This window comes from Saimiri boliviensis, chromosome 2 (assembly GCF_048565385.1).
Source record: "Saimiri boliviensis isolate mSaiBol1 chromosome 2, mSaiBol1.pri, whole genome shotgun sequence".
Lineage (NCBI taxonomy): Eukaryota > Metazoa > Chordata > Mammalia > Primates > Cebidae > Saimiri > Saimiri boliviensis.
This window is the reverse complement of record NC_133450.1, coordinates 102,260,579-102,281,985: the sequence shown is the minus strand read 5'-3', so window position 1 is coordinate 102,281,985 and position 21,407 is coordinate 102,260,579. Positions and strand designations below refer to the sequence as shown.

Here is a 21,407-nt window from a genome sequence, read left to right as displayed (position 1 = left end):
TTTGCTCTTTTATTAAGAAATACAATTGTTTTCTGTTAAAAGTAAGAAGTGCTAGAAAATTCTGTTGCAAATGGTTTAAACTGTTGCTTCAGTTGGCTTCTCATTTTTCTCAATATACAGGAGATCTCTTCAGTCTATGAATTTTCACTTATTTCCTTAGCAAAAGATGAAGTTGCTGCTTATTTCTCGGTTCACTGAATAAGTTCTGGTCTAAATATGGCTCTAAATCATAAATTATTTCAATAATCATTAATTCAGTAGTTTCCGTAGAAGCATGACTTACAATTTACCTAGGTTCAAAAGAGACTACTAAAGATGTAAAAGACACATCCTTGCCATGGAAGAGGTTACAGTTTCATTTGGGAAGCACATATGTAGACCACTAAAGACTACAGAAAATACAAATATAGGTAAGATCCTTAATTCAACTATTATACTAAAACAGCATATGAAAAATAAATAGTAATTAACACATAGTTAGAAAGCAGTTGGGAAGCTGACTTTTGAATACTGTTATGGTTCTGTTAATGTTGATTGTCACGGCATTTCCAAAATTTTGTAGATTTGTTTAGAGATATAATACCAAAAATAAAAACAAAATTATGCTAAAATGTCAGTAGGGAAACAATGATAAGCAAGTTTATTTTCTGAACTCCCTTTATACTTCGGTTCACTTAATCATTGTCAAGCAATATTATTTGTTTCTCCCAGACAACTCACATTTAGCCCAGTGTCCCCATGAAATATGTGATATATTTCAGGTATCAGAGCTATCTTCCTGAATAACATTATCACCATTAAGCTGCAATTATTTCACATATCATAAAGAAGCTAGAGTTAATAAACAGTTATAATTCTTAAATCACATTCATTCAGGAAGATTTTAGTGCCTGCTTGTTTAACACAATCTTATAAATGATCCCTTAGAAAGGATGTAAAAATCAACACATTATCTTAAGGGGCTAATTGTGCTCACTGCAGTGTTGAGTCTATGAAAGATTTTCAATAGTGAGAGAAATGATGGCATTTTCATCTTAAATTGCAAACATAATTGGTGTTCTAAATATCTTTTTGTTTCTAACTTAAGTGCTTATTGACAGCAGAAATTTCCCCCAAACACTAATAGAGTATTTAACATAATTTCATTTATTGAAAAAAAAAATCCAAGGGAAAATAACATACAGCTATCTGAAACTATTTAGCAGGAGGAAAATATCAAAAGGAAAATGTAATTAAATCTAAACTTCAAAATTTCAAATGTAACTAATATTCAATATAAATTTAACACAATGTATATTTGACTAAACTTACACATTTAAATATATTGATGAGACTAAAGAAATAAAAACGATATCCTGGAAATCCAGGACAACAATTAAGAGCCATACAAAAACAAATTGAAACTAACAAGCTAATCCCTATTTTATAGAATTACCCATTTTTTATTGAAAAATAAGAATACATTTTAGCTCAACTCATGGAAAATTAGTACAATTGAAATTAAATTCTTTTGTAAATATTTGTAAATATTTGCAAATTCATTTGTAAATCATTTGTAAATATTTCCTTGAGAAAACTCTTTCAGTTTTTACCCAGAGTTTAACCTCTGGCCTACTCAACATTTTGAATTCCAGTTCCCTAATTTCAATATATTCAGTGTAGTTTCAGGGTAGTGATATCACCACTCATAATTTATTAAGCTTTAATTTAACATATGTTAATAAAGTCATCCATATACAAATATATGGAATATTTCTCCCTCTCTAAGCCTTGCTTCTTTTTCTAAGCAGACATGAATATATGGATTAATTCAGAACTGACATAGTTGACATTAAGATTTCAAGTCTTTCTTTTTCTACATAATAACAATATACATGTTTACTAATAAATATTATGGATATTCAGCAAAGAACATTTTATATTAGATTTGAAAAAAGTTCTGATCATTCTGTGGTAGCTTTTCTCCTAAGCAGAAGTAGAAAATGCCAGACATTGCTTTTTAAAAATAAGCACTAAGAAAACTAATAAACTGATTAGTCACAAAGGGAACATTGTAGGAAAGGAAAGAGCTTGGGATTGAACCCTATGATTTTATTGTTTTCACAGAAAATGCAATAACTCCTCATTGACATCAACTACCCAGTTGCAAGAAGAGTGTACCTTCTGCTTTGGTGAGACACAGATGAAGCAATTAGTAATAAGTAGTCATCAACCAAGAAGCAAATTAATTTGGGGTAAAGTTTTTCCAGTTTCAATGTCTGTTGATTGGCCCTGATCTTTGAAAGGCACATTAAAAAAGAAAAAGTTTCTGGTAAATAATATGCATTCATAAGAATACTTGGAAATCAGCCTATAAAAATCAGATTATTCCATCACCATCTTTCAGATCACTAATCAGAGCAAAGAAAATCAGTCATGAAAAACACCACAGCCAGGTTCATACAGTCTTAATTACATAACTAAATGAATTAATTGTTCTTCAGGTTACACATTTTATTGACATATATGTTTATTATAAAGTCTTTAAAATAAAAATGCATGTTTGTTGAAAAGTTAATACAGTTGTAATTTGTATTTCATCATATTTTAAAATACAAAAGAATGGAATTACGTTTACTCTATTACATGATATAACTGACTAGCTGGGTTGTAATTCTCACTCAATATTATAATATCATAATTCATTGCCATGCCAAAGTCAATTCTGTGATATTTGTGAAATGAAATACGTTTAGTTTAGCCTATTGCATGACATTGTGGTATACCATGCATCTTTCAAATCTTTTAAAGAAAAGTTAATGGCAGGCCAAACTTGTGACAAAATACTGTCAATAGCATGAAGGTGGAAACATTTTAAACATGTATATATAGCATACTGGGATTTGTGGTGGAACTGAAAAAGAAGTAGCAGGAAAAAGAAAAAAAAAGTGAACCTAGTTATGTATGTCATATATTTCAGAGAACACTCAGATTTTTTAAATGGACAAAATAAAAGTTACATTATTTTTAAATACTGCATAGTCAATGAGCATTTGATGTAAATCTTACAAATATGGTTGGGTGTTTTTTCTCACTTTAGGGTTTGTTGGAAAGTAGTCATATTAGGCATTGTTTGGCACTTCTGGCAATGTTAGTGACTTTAGTGAATTTCATTATATCTATAATGCATTTTATATATCACTACAAAGAAATGCTGCCAATTGCAATTAAAATAGGCCCAATTGCAGAGATGTGAACATGTAGAGAGACAAGCATTCTTGAACTGATGAAATAGAATAATGCTCCTAATTAATTGGGATGAATTACTGGCAATAAGAGATTACATGGTATCTTCATTCTTCCAGAACATTAAAAACTCCATTGCCTGGTTCCTTTCCTTAAAAGAACAAAAAATATTGATATCAATTAGACTTTAAATACGTTATCAAAATGGAAAAGGAAAAATATGTTGGTGAGTCCAGTTCATAATAAATACAAAAAATATTAGGAAAAGGAAGGTAGTTGCTAAAGGTGTTTTAAAAGTTTCATTATTTTTACTAATATTAAAGAAGAGGCTACTTAACAAAATTTACATTTCACTTATCCCAATCTTTTAAAATTTCTACATTTTTATCCATTTACTTTCAATTAAAGCAACTGAACATAAGATCTGAAGTGAAACATCTTGATTCAAATTGTTTGTTGGTTTACGTGAATAATCCAGAACCCACTTGAGATATACATTTTATTACCATCTCAATAAGTCTGATTGCTTCACACTTCTGATTGCCCCTTTGTTCTTCACATTCATCTACAGCTTTTAAAAAATTTAAGCAAAATTAATTTGCAAAGTACCAGCCAGTTCTCATCAACTTCTGAAGCATTGTGTATTCTTAACTGTTTGAGAGGGTGGGAAAGATTTTAGTATTTTATAAATGCTTAGAAGTAGGATTGAAACTTTTTCTTATAGTAGTTTCTTTGTGCATAATTATTTAGGGTAATAGGACATTTGACTCTTTACCTGAAAATGATACATGTATATTCAAATATTCTGAATATAGACTTTTTAAATTTAATTTTTATGTTTTATTGCAAAAGCCTCACTGGAATCAACCTAAAGATCAAGGAAGAGGGCATTGGGTTAAGATTCTCCTTTTAAATCTAAAACATTTTCATTGCTATTATTGGGAATGAAAGTGAAGAAAATCAATTAAAAAGGTTGATCTACTGATAAGGGAAAGTGGAGAAAAGGAGCTAGTTGCCACAAAATGGAAGTCAAGGTGAAGGGAAATTTTGTAAATAGTAAGATAAATGCTCCAGATATCTTTTACTTGAATCTCTTTGGTCTGATAAAGTATATAGGTGACAGTGAAACTCTGAAAAAAAATTTAATATGCCTAATTCATTCAAATAAGTTATGAAACTCATTTGTTTATCATGCTTAATTTAAAGTACTTGATTCAGATCAATTCCAACATTACCTAAATTCAAAAAAGTCCCCTTTTGAACTGACTTAAAATAGACATTAAATTCCAGGTTCATATGTATTTCATATTTTACCTTCAACAGTTTAACTGTTTTGTTGGTGGTGGTGGTTTTTTTTTTTTGCATGTATTACAAATACAGGAGAGTGCATTAGGGAGTTCCTATTAAAATTTCTTTCTGCAGACATTAAGGTGTGTGGAGCACTGAAGATTTATCCCATGGTAACCAATAAGTTGTATAACTAATTTCATTTTAGTGATAAGTGAACATTGCTCAACAAACACACATACTGCTTGTCATACCTTACCTGGAAAGAGGCTTTATTGAACATAGCTGTAAAATTATACTTTAAACTGAATTACTGAATTTGCACAAACATTTCTACAGAATTGTTTTAAAAAAATCAAGCTTTGTCATTTTCTACTACATTTTGTTGTGCTTTTATATTAATATTTGCAAATGTTATAATTTAATACTTATATTCCAATTACTTGCGTAATCAGTTTTTTTTTAATCCTGGGGTGTTGAAAGAACATATAATAGTAATACTCTTCTTAGACCAAAGTCTTTTTAAATGAAGTTAAAAGCTGAGATAATTTAAGGAAAAGGATCTTCAAATTTTCATAACCAACAGGTTTAAGTGAAATTTACAATGCATTGGAAAACTGGCTGGTTAAAGATATGATTTGTCCTCAGGTAGCTCAAAATCATTTTTACAGGTTTTTGTTTTTTTGTAAAAGTGTTTTTTAATCTTGGTAAAATAATAAAATAATATTTCACAATTTGCACAGAGTCTGACTATAGGGCAGAGGCATATTACCCTCAGAGTTTAGAATAAAGCCAGATTTTTCAGGCCCAGTTCCACTGTAGAGTTAGTATGCACTGCAATCCCAATCATTTCCTTGTTCCCTCTAAAGCTAGGGCCAATTTCACTTCAAATAGAGGTTAGAGTAAAAAAAAAAATCACTTCTGTGTTTTACCACCTTCTGCACTAATTATTCTTAATAACCTTTTGCTCTGGTTGACCCATTTGATAACCTGGAAGAAAAAAAGTGTTGCTCCATGTCTGGTCTCAATGGAAGTAATTTTCTAATGGACAATAAGCCGAAAGGCCATGGCTGTCTAGGAGGTTAAACAACAAATATCTTGTCTGCATGGGCTTACGCAGCAGCTTCGGTCCTTTTTTCTTCAGAAGCGGCTTTGTTGTCTTGCCTGTAATTTGCACATTTAGGCTCTGTAGTTTGTTTATAAAATAGTTTTACACAAACCACTCTTAGCAGTGCAAGCTTCTGAGTTGAAAATTATTCAGGCTTGTTTCATTGAAGGCACTTGGTTTCCATGGCAATTTATAAAAGATGGTGGTTTGGTTTCTTCATTGGAACAGATGACATAGTTTGGGTGTTCAAGTGGCCGCAAGCAAACTCCGATAAGCCTGTGTAATATGTAAGCCCAGGTTTACCATCCTGGATAGTAGTGCATGCAAAAAGAGACAGCATACAGTTATCTAGCTTAGCCATGGGAGAAAAAAATTAATAATAAAGGTGGGATGGGGATAAGGTGGGGAGGAACATGAATGCTTTAAATAATTCTGAGTTCGGGTTATTTTCAAGGAAGGGTAACAGCCAAAGGTAAAAGGGCCTACATTTATTTAATTCTCTATGAAAACCTTCTTGAAAGGAAAATAAATGCCAGCTCTTCACGTACCCTGTTTACAGTGAGGTTTTTGTTGGCAGGCCATTAGGTTTCCATGGTAACAAGCAAACTATTCATTTGAAACAAAACCAGCCATGACTTTGTGCTTTGACAAGGATTTCTATAGCTCTTTTTTTTCTTATTTTCTTTTTTTTTTTTTTCCAGAGTTCAACCAGATGACGCTGTAATCTTTTTAGCCACAAAAGCACCTGAAGGTCTCTTCTCTACTCAGGTCAAGATTATCTTTTATGTTTAGGTTGGAATAAGTTATACTTCCATGATGTCTTTTTATCCCCAGTGCTTAAAAAATTTGTTTATATTGTTTTATTTTTGAGTCAGTAGTCAGTGGAGGAATCTTTGGTAGTTTGTTTGTTCAATGTCCATTTACAAAGACTCTTTCTTCATGCCAGTGCCTGGTGAATCTTTATAGCCTCTGCCAGGATAAGGTCACCTTCGAGGACTTAAGATAGAGACGAGGACGATAATGGGAAAAAGCCATATATGAACCAAAATCCCAACAGCACCATCAACAGAATCTAAAAATAAGGAAAATAAAGGCAAAAAAAAAAAAAAAAGGAAGAGGAATAAGCATTCCACATAGCTACTAACACAACCTTGGTGAATAATAAAACAAGTATATGACAACATTTCAGGAAGATATTTATTTTTATTTTGTTTTGTTTATCAGCTTCATTGCTAAGGGAAGTGAAAAGGAAAATGAATATATGGTAAGGCACTTGATAAAAAGATTACAGATTTTGAACTGATATAATATGCTATGAAAACTTGTTCATAAGATATTCATTTAGGTTTATGATTGAGCTTAAGAGTTCTGCTAGGCATAGGAAAGCAGAAACATGGAGAAAATTCTTAGAAATCTTCAAGAAGTGAGGTGGTGATTGTTTTTTTTTTTTTTTTTTTTTTTTTTCAAACTTCCAGAAGTGGATAAACTTGAATACTGACAGAAAATCTCTCTTAATGAAAACTAGAAAGGGATGATTATCTGTACAGAAATTTAAAAATTGCAAGTAGTAGATTATCCATGTTTAGATCAGTCTGTTATCTATAAATTGTGCATATCATTTTTTCTTTAGTTTAACTTTTAGAGGCACTGTGAAGACTATTCTAACTAAAAACATTCCTTCCACTCATCTGCCTGGAAAGTCCTACTGTAATTTGGATTTCTGTTAAAGCCTGGTGTCCAGGTGATGCCTCTTAGAATGCATGCCGTACCGAGGAGGTATAACACAGGCATAATTCATTAACTTAGCTAAAATTGCAAAATGGCTTGCATCTAGGGGAGAGTTGAGTTTGAAAATAAAGACATACAATCATATCTGGATAGTGTGGGACACGATACCATTTATTGCCTGGAAAGAACTGGTAGCGTGAGGAATCAGGAACAGGCTTTCAGACTTCAGGCTGGTCTATACTTAGAATATAACATTCATTTAATAATCATTAATCAAATGCCAGTCATCAGAATGAACTTAATAAATGGTAATTAAATGACACAAATGTAACAGAAAAATTTCTCATACCAAATAGATTATTTTTGTTCAATTAAGATTATTTCCCCCAATTTATAGATTTTAAAGAAAAATACCCCCAGTATATATAGAGGATATTTTCGTATTTAAAACTGCCACACATTTCTTAAACTTGCTAGTTTAAAAGAAAAAGAACTAATTATAAAAATATTCTATTGTAATAGGCCTTGTACAGTAATGAAATCCCTATGGGCTTTCACAGCATTTAACTGTGGCTACTTTTATCGGTTATGCTTTCTTTCTGCTCGAGGGAGTAAATAATTCCCTTTGCTTTCCTCCTTTGAAAAGTTTAAATCAATTAATTGAATGTATTTATAATATTTGTGCTTACATTACGAAAATGTAAAATTTCTGTGTAAAGTCGTAACTACCTTCAGTTAAAATGTTACTGCCACTCAGTCACACTGTGAAATTCAAAAGAAATTCCATTCTCCTTTGAGGAGAATGCATGTTTTCGTATGCATTAGAAAAACTTTGTTCTTTTGAGCATAGCTACTGGCTTTCTAAAGCAGAACTAGACAGATACAGGGATACATTTTTACTAAATACGTTCTTTGAAATACCAAATTTAATGACAAAATACTATGAGCAAAATGGCTCATTGTTAAATGCAATTTTAGTTTTTGTCTTTTGACAATACTTCACAATTGAGTCAATTCAGTTCATATGAGCAATCAGTGAATAGTTGTATAAATTTGACTTTCAACATCTATACTGATATAGTTTCTCACCAAATACAGTAAATTAACAAAGACTCTGATTTGCTCTAGACTTATACAACATAGATTTTCAAGCTTTTGTACGTGCTAAATAATTGATGAGTAATTTGTGTAAATTTAGTTTGATTACTTTCTCTATACATGACCACAAAATGAAAGATTCCAGATGAGTATAAGATAATCCTTCAATTGCAGTCATTTTAACAGGAATGATTTTTATTTCATAGATTCAAATGTGAAATATGGAGATGAGGATTTTAAGCAGCAACTAAACACAATTCTAAATCTTTGTGCATTATTTATCATGTTTTATTTATATCCCTTCTATTATAAAATGAGATCATGATAAAAAATGAAATTAAAGATATCATTAAGCCATAATATTCAAAAAAAAGGTATAAATGAAAAATTATTAAACAAGCTTGTGGTGCAGATAGGAGAGTTTACCAGAAATATTAGGGCTACTTCATTACTTAATATATATATTGAAGCTCTTTACAATGCTGAGTTTGTTAAAATGGTTAGCAAAAGGACAGGCATGGTGGCTCACGCCTATAATCACCTGAGGTCAGGAGTTCCAGACCAGCCCGGACAATGTGATGAAACCCAGTCTCTACTAAAAATACAAAAAATTAGCCGGGCATGGTGGCAGGTGCCTGTAATCCCAGCTACTCAGGAGGTTGAGGCAGGAGAATCACTTGAACCTGCGAGGCAGAGATTGCTGAGTGAGCAGAGATTGGGCCTTGCACTCCAGCCTGGGCAACAAGAGCAAAATTCCGTCTCAAAAAAAAAAAAAAAAAAAAAAAAGTTGGCAAAGTTAGATTTAGAAAATATATTCAAAACTGAAGGAATAAAAACATCTATGCTGATATGGTAAGGCTTTGTGTCCTCACACAAATCTCATCTTGAAATATAATTCCCATAAGCCCCATATACTAAGGGAGAGACCAGGTGGAGGTAATTGAATAATCAGGGCGGTTCCCCCAGGCTGTTCTCATGATAGTGAATTTTCACGAGATCTGAAGGTTTTATAAGCGGTTCTTCCCCCTTCTCTCAGAAATTCTCATGGCCGCTCTTGGGAAGGAGGTATCTTGCTTCCCTTTCGCCTTCCTGAAGCCCTCCCAGCCATGCAGGAACTGTGAGTCAAATAATCTCTTTTTTTTATAAACTACTGGTCTTGGGCGTTTCTTTATAGTAGAATGAAGATGGACTAATTCAATTTACAATGTAAATATGTGCAAAGTATATAGATTTATCACGTATTATTATAAAAGTTTTTAAATCTTCTAGAACAAATATCAAAGTGTTTTAAAATCATAATTAAAAATCAAAGTGTACTTGCTTTACATAGTTCTAAATTAAAATCTCACTTCTATTTTATCTCAGGCAAAATATGTCTACAATTGAATTTAAAACTTTAAAAATAAATGAAAAAAACCTAAGGGTGTTAGATGTAAGAAATTTTTAAATCAACTAAAAATAACTTAAAAATTAATTAAAGGTTAATTTAACAGAAATGTTACTTTAACATTACATCAAACCAATCTCAAAGATACTTACTCTTAGTTGCTAGGTCTTGTTTTGCACATTCTCCTTCTGCAATTGATACATCATCAATAGCAATGTCACCTTCTATTCCAGGACCTCGGATACCTTCAAAAATGAGCTACAAATATGAATGAAACATACCTAAATGTGGAGCTTTGATTTTTCATATCAATTTCTTTTGAGAAATCAAGGTGACAAAAGTAAACTTGTCAATAATCCTGGCATCTTTTATATTTGATGGCTTTCAAAATTAAAACTTGTAAAAACATAAACTTTTATCCCCAAACCAATAATTGAATCTTCCTTGCATAGTATTAGTTTTTCACATCAAAAGCTCTGTGTTGGTTTTAAATCAAAACTAAACTTAATTAAATAATACAATAAAAGCAATGACTACACATACTCTTTTAATTTTTAAGGATAAGAAAAAATGTTTTATTTTAAAAGTCTTTCTCTGAAACAGATTATTTCCAATTTTATATAAACATAACTCATAACATTAGTTTCATAGAAATACTTTAAAAAATGAATCAATTCTGGGTTCTTTACAACAGTAATGTGTTTACTGAAGCCCAGAACAAAGTTGTACCATCTCTGAAATTGATTTCTCACAAATAGATTGAATATGTTCCTCATATTCCCTTGTTGACTTTATAATTTACCTCCAGCATTTCACTGCCGATACTCTATTTTTTAAACTCGAAGATATGTATCAGTCTATTTGTGTGGAATATCTCATGGTATACCTTTGAATTTATGGTGTTTATAACAATGGTGGTCACTGAGGCTCGGTGCATGAATATTGAAAGAATAAATGAATAAAATCAAATCATTTGAAATCCTCAATACAAGGGCAGTAGAATGACAATTAGCAAATTTATATTTTTTATTTTTACAGAAACAAGACTCTATGAGAATTTTCTCTATAACTCCCAAATTATTCCTTGCTTTCAGCAAAATTTTTTAATCCTTTTGAATACTATGAGGCAATTCATGCGTTTAGTGGTGGGTGTATAGTCCTAGAAAAATACTTAAATGTTAAAAGGAAATACCTAATTTGGTCTTTCCAAAGAATAGTTTAATACAGAGCTGTTTCTAACATTAAGCTGGTAATGTGCACTATTAATGACATTTCTAGATTTATTTGATCACAACAAAATTGACAAAGTTTATTTTGATCAATGCCAAAGTTTTCGTTTTTGTTTTTATTTTAAAACAAATCCTCAAAGGCAAATCGGAGTCATTCCTGAACTTTTCAAGGCTGCTGTCCTGGGAAAGCCGTAGTTTAAATAGAACGATTTTGAGAAAAGTTGGGCTACTTTTTAGAAATTGATTCAGTGTTCTTTGATATGCTCTCATAATTTTATCGATGGATATCTCCAAGTAGTAAGCAGAGGCATCAGCTGTCCACTTTTGTGTTGAGACCCTGTCCCTCATTCAGTGTAGTTCATCAAAGAATAATTTTCATGATTTGATAGCACAAAAAAATTTGAGCAGTTCTTACTGATAAATTAATATGATAAATGTGGAATTTACTGCTTAAGTATGTCAAGATAAGCATGTTTATAAAGATTATCTAAAGCCGTCTCTTTGAAAAACATTAAAAATGGTCTGTGTCACTGAAGCCAACACAGAATGGCAGCTGGAGTTCAAATATTTAGAACTAACTTAGCAGTTTAGCAAATTCTCAGTCCTCGGATAGAATGGGCAATGAAGTATTATTTTGGCTGCTTGCAAATGGTGACTTGCATTTGAGATAGGATGGCGTCTGGAAAGGTAACTGGGAAGTGGCTTTAAAAAGTCTCAAGACTTTTAAACATTACTTTATTTAAAAGGTCTATGAGAAAAGATTTAGGAAAAATGTTTTAGCGAATTGAATATGGAGAAAGGGAAGTCATTTTAATGGTGCAGAATATTCCACCTTATGGATATAATTTATTTAACCAGTACCTTATAGTCGTTGTTAGACATTAAAACTATTTTCTCCTATTATGAACAAGGCCGAGGTGACTACATTTCAAATAATTATTATTCATACTTAATTAGAGCACAGTGTTCTTTAAGGTCTTTATAAATTGTCTCTATGAGCAAACTACTAGTAAGAAAATATTTCCCTTTTTCCAAACAGTAGGTTTTTAAGTCTTGGGGTATATTTTCATTCTTTGATATGTGTTCCTTACCTGACAGAGAGTCAGTGTTAGAGCACATCAATAGTTAATATTAAATACTGTGTGTAGTGTACAATACAGGCTTTACACTGTAGAAATGGGAAACATCAGGGGTTTGCATTCTCATGTGCTCTGTGTGGAGAAGTGAGATGTGGGGAAGAGTCTATAATAAAGGTGGGTTAAAATGCTCTGCACCTGCTCGCACTTGAAATTTACACAGATGAAGCTGAAGTCAAAATCCTTTTATTAGGAAGGATGTTTGAAAAACATCCAAAATGTTCTGTATCACTGAAGTCAAAACAAAATGGCAGTGCCTGGATTTCCTATCTTAGCAATGTAAAGGTACAAAGTTTGAAGAAACTATCTATACTTGTTCAAAGTACACAGGTCCTTTCACTTAGTAAGTTATTGTTACTTCCGGGCAGGCGTCACATAAAATGGTGAGATTTCATTAAAAATCAAAACCACATGTTATCAAAGTCATTCCTGAATTTTTCAAAGCAGCTGTTCTGGGAAATCGACAGTTTAATTACAACGATCCTGCCATTACTCAAAGCATTTCAAAACTTACTCTGCTACTGCCTTTAAAGGATTAAACAATCCTTTTTTCATTCTGTCTTCCTGCCTCCCTCTGCAGCTTGATTAAAATCAAAAGATTGGACCTAGGCTTGTGCTTAAAAAAAAAAAAAAAAAAAAAAAAAAAAAAGTCCCAGAGCAGTGAAATTGTGAAAGATAGATCTTTTTGTAGTCAGATTGAGAGAATGTGTGGGGAAACCAGCTGTAGTAAACATCAGGAAGCAGATGGACTAATGCAATTTAATATGTGTGCTACCTACCTACTGGCAATATGTTGACTATAAGTCTGTGGTCTGCTGGACAGCAAAATTAGAAATCAACAAAAGTCAAAGTGTCATGTATCCAGAGGGCTTCCTATACCTAGAACATTACCTTATATGAATATTTCATCCCTTGGTGATAACAAATAAATGAAGTGGTACAGTAAAAACAAGTAGGCTGATTTGCAAATATATTATTTACATTTACTATTATTGATAATTCATTTTGTCATTGATAAAGGAAGGTAATTTCTTTAAGCACAGCAGGAATTTTAGATATTGTGTGTAAATAAAGTAGGAAATTAGTAGTTATTGGTATAAAATTCTAGCAATAAAACTCAGTATAGTTATAGTTTGTATTTTTAATATTTATTTATAATCTTGTGATGATAAAGAATCTACTTCAATAGGCCAGATAAATATTGCAGTCTTCCACAGGGTCCTTTTTGAACAGAAAGAAAGAGAAAGGTCCTGTGCATCATGTTTGTTTCTTTTTAATTTCTACAGTTTTGCTATTAGGAAGATACAGGTTATTTTTTAACTGGTTGACTTTCATAAAGAAATATTTACTGCATTGTTTTATATTTTAATTTCTGGGGTGCCTGTGCAGAATGTGAGCCGTCATCTATATTAGGTATTTGTCCTAATGCTATCCATCTTGCAGTCTTCCACCCCTCTTCTAGCCCTCTCCTAGTCTCCCACCCCTGACAGGCCCCAGTGTATATTGTTCCCCTCTCTGTGTCCATGTGTTCTCATTGTTCAACACCCACTTATGAGTAAGAACATGTGGTGTTTGGCTTTCTGTTCTTGTGTCAGTTTACTGAGAATGATGGTTTCCAGCTTCATTCATGTCCCTGCAAAGGACATGAACTCATCCTATTTTATGGCTGTATAGTATTCTGTGGTGTGTCTGTGTTACATTTTTTTTGTGCAGTCTGTCATTGATGGGCATTTGGGTTGGTTCTGAGTCTTTGCTATCATGAACAGTGCCACAGCAAACATACGTGTGCATGTGTTTTTATAATAGAATGATTTATAATCCTTTGGGTATATGTGATATATAATCCTTTGGGCATTGTTTTTTATTTATGTTCTGAGCTCTTGACTACACTTATATTTCCAAATTATTGTAATTAATTTTTATAAATTTGAACAGATTCATAAATGACTTCTAGACTAAGATCTAGACAGAGCATGTTTTACTTGACTGTTTTTGTGTGAGTTAGATTACACAAATATAATATGTAGATATTAAATTTAAATAAATATCTTAAACTTTTAAGCATTTGTAAAAATAAATCTTTGCTTTTTCTAGAATATAAAGATGAGAAATTATAACAGTCCATTAAAATATGATATATTTTGCCAAAGAGGATACACAACAACAAAAATGTTAATTATATTTATTAGGAGAATGAAGACTCCCAAGTTAAAAAGGTTAAATTGTCATATTTTCATGAATTTCCATCATTATTTTGACTACTGTTACATTATAGAGATAAAACCATTTTCCTTTCCTCTTCAGTACTTATGAAATGCATTTGGTTTAACCGACTTGAATAAGAAGTTAACAGTATCTAGGTACCCCTGGAGAAAATGTTAAACTTTAAGTCTACTAACAGAGAGATAAAATTATGTAAAACCTGTTCCCCCACACAATAGGAATGTTATTTTAAATTATTTTCCTTAATTGAAATGATGAGTTTAAAATGGAAATGTTTTCACAGTGTGTTCATGCAACTCAGCAAACTTAACATATAAAAAATACCATGTAATCAGAAAATTAACTTTTGGTGAGTAAATTAAAAAGGGAATTTTAAAAAGTATATGGATTTATGTATTAGAATTATACCTGACAAAATTGTTACAATTCATCAATGACAGTTTCTTAGATGCATAATGCTTTAAAGCATATAAATATAAATGTCAAAATAAAAATATAGATGATGCTATAAAAGTATGTGTTCAAATGTAATTTCTCAGCAAGAAAAGAGTTACATGGATCACTAATGAGTAAAAGTAGATGGGGGAATTAAACAATATAATACACTTTTGATGATTTGCCTTCATTATTAATGGTGACTTCCGCAAATATTTACAACGTATTTTCTTTCTGACAAAAGACACATCAGTTCTAATCATTAATGCTAAGGCAAATGCAAAACCCTAAGACTGCATTTTGAAAACTGACAGTATATATCACTTTGAAAAACTTCAGTATATAAATATATTTAAAATAACCATTAGTGTTAAAATTGTTGTCTTTATGTTATTACTTGTTTAGCAAACAATTGAAATATCCTCAACCGTTATAAAACAAACTTGGAGACAACAAACAGACCTAGTGGGTAGCATTTGCTTTTTCCCTGGGGGAACTTTCCAATATGAACAGTGAGTTTAACTTCACAAAACTCTGCCAATTCAACTTGTGGGACAAATGTCAATTGGTTGTCAAAATTTCTAGTATTAAATAGTACCATGAGATTTGACTGTTGGGAAAGACAAAGAAATGGATCAACTTGTGAGCTGCAATTGGTAAATATTTTCAATGGTTAACTCAGGAGCCTCCATTGTGTCTGTATAATTGCCCTGGAATTTGGCTTACAGTGGCAGATACACTATATGAGCATATAATGTCTACTAATGAGGACAATATTTTCTGGTTTATTATTATTCTTAGTTGGAACATAAGGAAGCCTGATGTAAGGAGAACACTGTAGTCTCTTTTCCAGTCCCTGTTATAGTATTATTTGTATTTCAGTATTCTCAAAAATTATGTCAAAACCTATTTCTAAGTCTTTAAATGAATATGTAGAAGTAGGAGATTTCCAGAATCCCTTTCACTTAAACTCAGAAAATGTGAAGAGCATTTTGTGTCTCACAATGTATTTATATGCTTTACCCCTAGAAAACATTTGAAATAAACTATGAAAGAAGTAAAGCATTGAAAGAGGATTTTAAAATATTTTCCTTGGTATGGGATGTGAAATTAATTGACATTATAAGAATATATTCATTTTACTTTGTTGGAATTGTTGCCCTAATTTTTCTAAATACAGCAAAATGTATTTTCATCTCAAGCACTGAACGTGCTAAATTAGTTCTAGTAAATGAACCCCAAAATAAATTTCAGTAGAATAAAACTTCTATTTGTCTTAAAAAGTACTAAACTATAATTTGTATTTTCAGCTAAGCAAACTAGTTGGACACAAAGGACTGTGCAAGTAATTTCGTAAAGGATTTATGGGTCAATTTAAAGTCATGCAACTCAAATAAAACAACATAATGTTAGTGAAAGAGACTCAAAGTCACTTTTATTCCATTTAAAATTTCAAGAGGTAAAAGTTGTGCCTTCCACTTGAAGTAAATACATCTTCAGATGCTGGAAAGTTAAATTTGAGTAATATTAAATCTTCTCACAACTTAATTTATATGGTAATATATTGATAGCATTGTTATCATGCACACCTAGAAGATGTTACATGCTGAAGAAAGTATTTTTGAGAAGCTTGACAAGTTATAAAAGATATTTGGGTTAAAAAAATACTTTAGTGTAAACAATTCAAAATAAATCATCTCTAAAATGAAACAAGACAAAAACAACAAAAGTGGTATGGGATTATTTAGTTGTGTTTCACATTTCCTTGAACAATCAGGATTAATGAAATAAAGTTCTTTGTAAATAGACCTGGAAATGTGTTGGGCAATGAGAGAACATAGATCAAAATAAAAAGATTACTTTATCTTTATTTTCCACTGGTAATTCAAATAGCTTAAAAAATGTATCAGTTCAAACTATTTACTTTTTTTTTCTTTTACCAAGACAGATTCTTGCTTTGTCACCCAGGCTGGAGTACAGTGGTGCGATCTTGTCTCACTGTAGCCTCTGCCTCCCAGGTTCAAGCAATTCTCCTGCTTTAGCCTCTCCAGTAGCTGAGATTACAGGTGTGCTCTACCACACGCAGCTAATTTTTGTATTTTTAGTAGAGACAGGGTTTCCACCTGTTGGCCAGGCTGGTCTCAAACTCCTGACTTCAGGTGATCCGCCCATCTCAGCCTCCCAAAGTGCTGGGATTACAGGTGTGAGCCACTGCTCCCAGCCTATTCACTTTTTCAATTTGTTTCCACCAAAAATAGAGTCGCAGGAACCAGATCTATCCTTCTAATTGAAGCAACCACATAACTGGGCCAAGTATATGAAACCACAGTGTTCAGGATACAGGATATCAGATAATGAAGAAGTGTGATCCCTGAGAAATGGGAATCAAATAAGGTGAATTCTATTATTGACCAATACCAAGTTTATAGGCCATGGTGCAAGTAGAAGAAAAAAGGGTGAAGCCTTGTAGAAAATCTGAGTTAAGGAGATGAAAGTTCAAAATAACAAGGGAAGCAAGGATGTTCAGAGCAGAATACCAGAGAAAAGGGTGGCAATAGTAAAATGAGAGAGAAACAGAAAACACTGCAGGGAGACCCCCTTGAGTATTTAGCAGAATACTGACCAGGAAATGAAGAATCTACCCAATACTTGGGAAAGAACCAGATTTTGAGTTAATAGTGCCCAGCCTTCACAGGACTAGGAATGGTATCTGTTCCCATCCACCATATGGAAAACCCTCATAATACATGGAACATTGGGTGGAGGGCTCAGAATATTCTTGCCTCAGTCATGAGAAATAATTAGCCCCATATCAAATATTACTTTAACAAATCTTAAAAGCAAGCCCTAAAATAATCAAACTGTTTCAAAGTAACTTAACTACCTTCCCTGTAAAAGCTCAAGAATATTTATAAGAATACAAAAATATGCAGTACCTATCAAGGTAGAGGTCACAATGTCTGGTACCCAATCTAATTACCAGACTTGTTAAAAAAACAAAAAACAAAAAAACGATCCATTATGAGGAGGAAAATCAATCAACTGAAACCAACCAAGAACTTAAATAGATGTTAGCAGCAGCAGGTAATGATTTAAAATTGTTATTCTAACTAGATTTCATACATTCAAAATATTAACTAAAGCCATAAAAATATTTTCTAAGGAGATGCAAATTGAACTTAAAGATGTAAAATCCACTGACTTAGACGAAAAATACACTGAATAAAAGTAGATTAGACATTGCACAAGAAAATTGTTGAATGTGAAGACAGAATAAAAACTATCACAAATTAAACATAAATAGAAAAAAATGAAAATTCCTTAATGAGCTGTGTGACGTCTTCAAGGGACTTTGTGTACATGTGACTGAAATCTTCGAGGACTTAGCAGAAATATCTCAAGAAACAGTGAGAAAAGCCTCAAAGTTTATGAAAGCTCTAAATCTACAGATCCAAGAAATTCTATGAACACAAAGCACATATAGAAGGAAGAAAAATATACCAAAGCACACCACAAAACAATTTTTTAAAACAAATGATAAGGAAAAATCTTAAAAGCAACCTGAGAAAAAAGTCACATTACGTATAGTAGGATAAATTTAAGGCTATCCACAGATTTATTCCTGGAAACAATGCAAACAAGAAGACATTGGTAAAATACCTGTAAAGTTCTAAAAGGAAAAAAGTAGGATGCTATACTCAGAGGAAATCTTGCAAAAAATGAAGTGAAATAGACATTTCTCAGAAGTACAGAAGGTGGAAATAATTAAACTGACTCACACTACGAGAAATGTTAGAAAATCCCTCAGGTAAAATAACACTCACAAATGAAAATATAGACCTATAAAATGACACAAGGAACACCAGAAATGGTAACAACATTGTGCATCAATTAAACAAACCCAGTCTGATTTCTCAGTTGCAATGGGTAGAAGAACTGAGTACAGGAGGGAGATTTTCCAAGGTTTAGATCATTATGAATAAACTTTTAGTCATCTGAACACTCTTGAACATCTCCTTCAAACATTATTGTACATGTCCTTTTGTGAATTTAATATGTAAACCCCAGAGTCTGTCAATTGTAGTGAACTGTAAAAACTTACTGCTCTGAAGCTGCAATGACTTCATTCTTCCTGGTAACAAAAGATTAATTCACTTCTTGAAGTTCCTTCCTCTAATCGACAATTCTGGGTCCAGGATTCTATGGCTGAGATGGGCCAAATCACAAAGAAAAGCTCCTTTCTATAGATTGCAACCTGTATTTAGAGCTGGCAAATTTGGGTTCTTTGATAATTGCCTATGAAACCCCTCTCATTCCTTATATTCGGGGGAGGGGGGCACTTTCTTAAGGATTCTCCCTGTCACAACATCCTGAATAAGGAAACTGATTCCCTTGTGTAGCCAATGTAATTCAAAATAAGGAAAATCTGTACTTTTACAAATGTGAAAAAAGACATAAGAACTATTTGAATAAATCACCTAATAATTTAATATCTGCCTATATGTCATTCTATTCTGAAATGTGAAACAATTTTAGTTAAGATGGTTATTTTTTCCAGTTGCTTTACTGGCTTATTCAAATTTCTCAAGAGTAGACACTCTGTATCCACATATGAAATGTAGTTTCTGCTTCTGTGACTCAACTGAAACCATTTTGTTTACCAGTTCCCTTACAGTGACTATTCCCTCGCACTCGACCTTCTTTGTGATTTGAATTTCACTGTCTTCTTTAAATTCCATGAACATCTAGATTTCTCTCCTTCTAACTTTAAAATATATTACCTAGGACTGTACTCACCTTCCAGAGTTCTTTTTTTTAATTTATTTTTTATTTTTAGACGGAGTCTGTCTCTGTTGCCCAGGCTAGAGTGTAATAGCATGATCTCAGCTCACTGCTACCTCCACCTCATGGGTTCAGGTGATTCTCCTGCCTCAGCCTCCTGACTAGCTGAGATTATAGGCATGCACTGGTATATTTTTGTGTTTTTAGTAGAAACGGGGTTTTTCACTATGTTGGCCAGGCTAGTCTTGAACTCCTAACCTCATGATCTGCCCATGTTGGCCTCCCAAAGTGCTGGGATACAGGCGTGAGCTGCCACGCCTGGCCTTAATGATTGGTTAATCTTCTGCATGGTACCATCCTTTAATTGACACTTACACATGTATATTTTTCCTTGTTAATAACAATCACCCTTACAGTTTTAGGTAGCATATATAATCTGATGACTCATAAATATGCCTGTCCCCAAAACTTTGGATGAACATATACAATAACCTTTTGCACATCTTTAAAAAGATATTCGAGACATTTTATATTAACATGTCTAAAACAGAAGTAACTATATTCATCCCTGAAATTCATATATTTTCTTCTTTTGTTATTTAATGTAATGCGTAGTATAAGCATTATTCACAACTTCCTAGTTCATGGCATTCATGGCTACTCCCCAAGTTAAAATATTCTGCTAAGTTTTACAGTGAAGCCTATCTTGAAATCATTCTGTTTTCTATACACCACTTCCCTGGTTTGTTCCTTCATCTTTCATGTGAATTTTACAAAGATGTCCTAACACGTTTGTAGACCCCATTTTCCCTCTTGAACTTGTCTTCTATATAGCAACCTGAGTGATGTACCATTTCCTCCCAAGTAAAATCTTTTGATGTTGTCCCATTGGAAAGGTCCTTAGGTTCCTTAGGGAACCAATCTTTGACTTATTTTTGTGTGCCAAATTTCAGATTAACATCTGTTTTCCTAGAAAATTCTGTAGTATATGACTTGATGTTTTTGTTTATTGTGAACCTTGGTGGAATTTTGTGTTATAGAAGCAGTTATGTGGGAAGTGATAGTATATCTAGAATAATATCAACTTTCAGGAAAAAAAAATGACCTTTAAATGCCAATATCAGTATATGCATTTTAATACTAAGGTTACTTCTATCAGTAATGATCTGGAATTCTGTGTTCCCAGTTTAATTTAGTTTGATGATATGTTGCCATTCAAATTCACAATTGTATTGTACTTCATAGAAACAAAATGATTCTTTTATTTTTCAGAATCATATGGGAATAACTTTTATATATTTGCATATAATTGCCTGGTCTTACTCTTTTATTCTTTATCACTGTGAATGACTATGTATTTTTATCTTCCTGGTTTGATTTAGATTAGATTACAAGAAAAGGTCATTCCACCAATTAAAAATTGGCAAGATTTTTTATACCCTTACAACATACGCCATGAAATGCATCCAAAAAAATCACTAGTAGAAGAAACATTCAATGCTATAAATACAATTTTATGAAATAGTTCTGAATTCTTTGAAATAAGGCAGAGCGCTATACAATATATATGTCATAGACTTTGAAGAGATTTTACTATATTTTTAAAATATAAAAATATTTGGATATGTAGATATATATCTATATATGTATATATGTTTGCACCCATTAAAATCATATTAACTCCATTGCAATAGTTTCGTGATCTGTTGTCTCTAGCTATGATGGCCAGTGTTGTAGTCTTCAAGGTTCTGTATCTTTACTTATAGCTC

The 21,407-nt window shown here is 32.2% G+C and overlaps 1 protein-coding gene across 6 annotated transcripts in view; it reads right to left on the bottom strand.

Moving 5' to 3' along the window:
• Positions 1-1,306: 1,306 nt before the first annotated feature.
• MDGA2 (MAM domain containing glycosylphosphatidylinositol anchor 2) overlaps positions 1,307-21,407 on the bottom strand; it is an 845,750-nt gene continuing 825,649 nt past the window's right edge. For 4 of the 6 annotated variants that reach the window (XM_003930557.4, XM_074393989.1, XM_010341100.3 and 1 more), the window contains 2 exons: positions 9,986-10,091; positions 4,764-6,692 (listed from right to left, as the gene is read on the bottom strand). In XM_003930557.4, coding sequence (XP_003930606.2) covers positions 6,604-6,692; positions 9,986-10,091 — 195 coding nt within the window. In that variant the 3' untranslated portion in view covers positions 4,764-6,603. Of the gene's footprint in view, positions 3,377-4,763; positions 6,693-9,985; positions 10,092-21,407 lie in introns of those variants that run through there. The other 2 variants (XR_012516333.1, XR_012516332.1) reach the window with 2 other exon arrangements.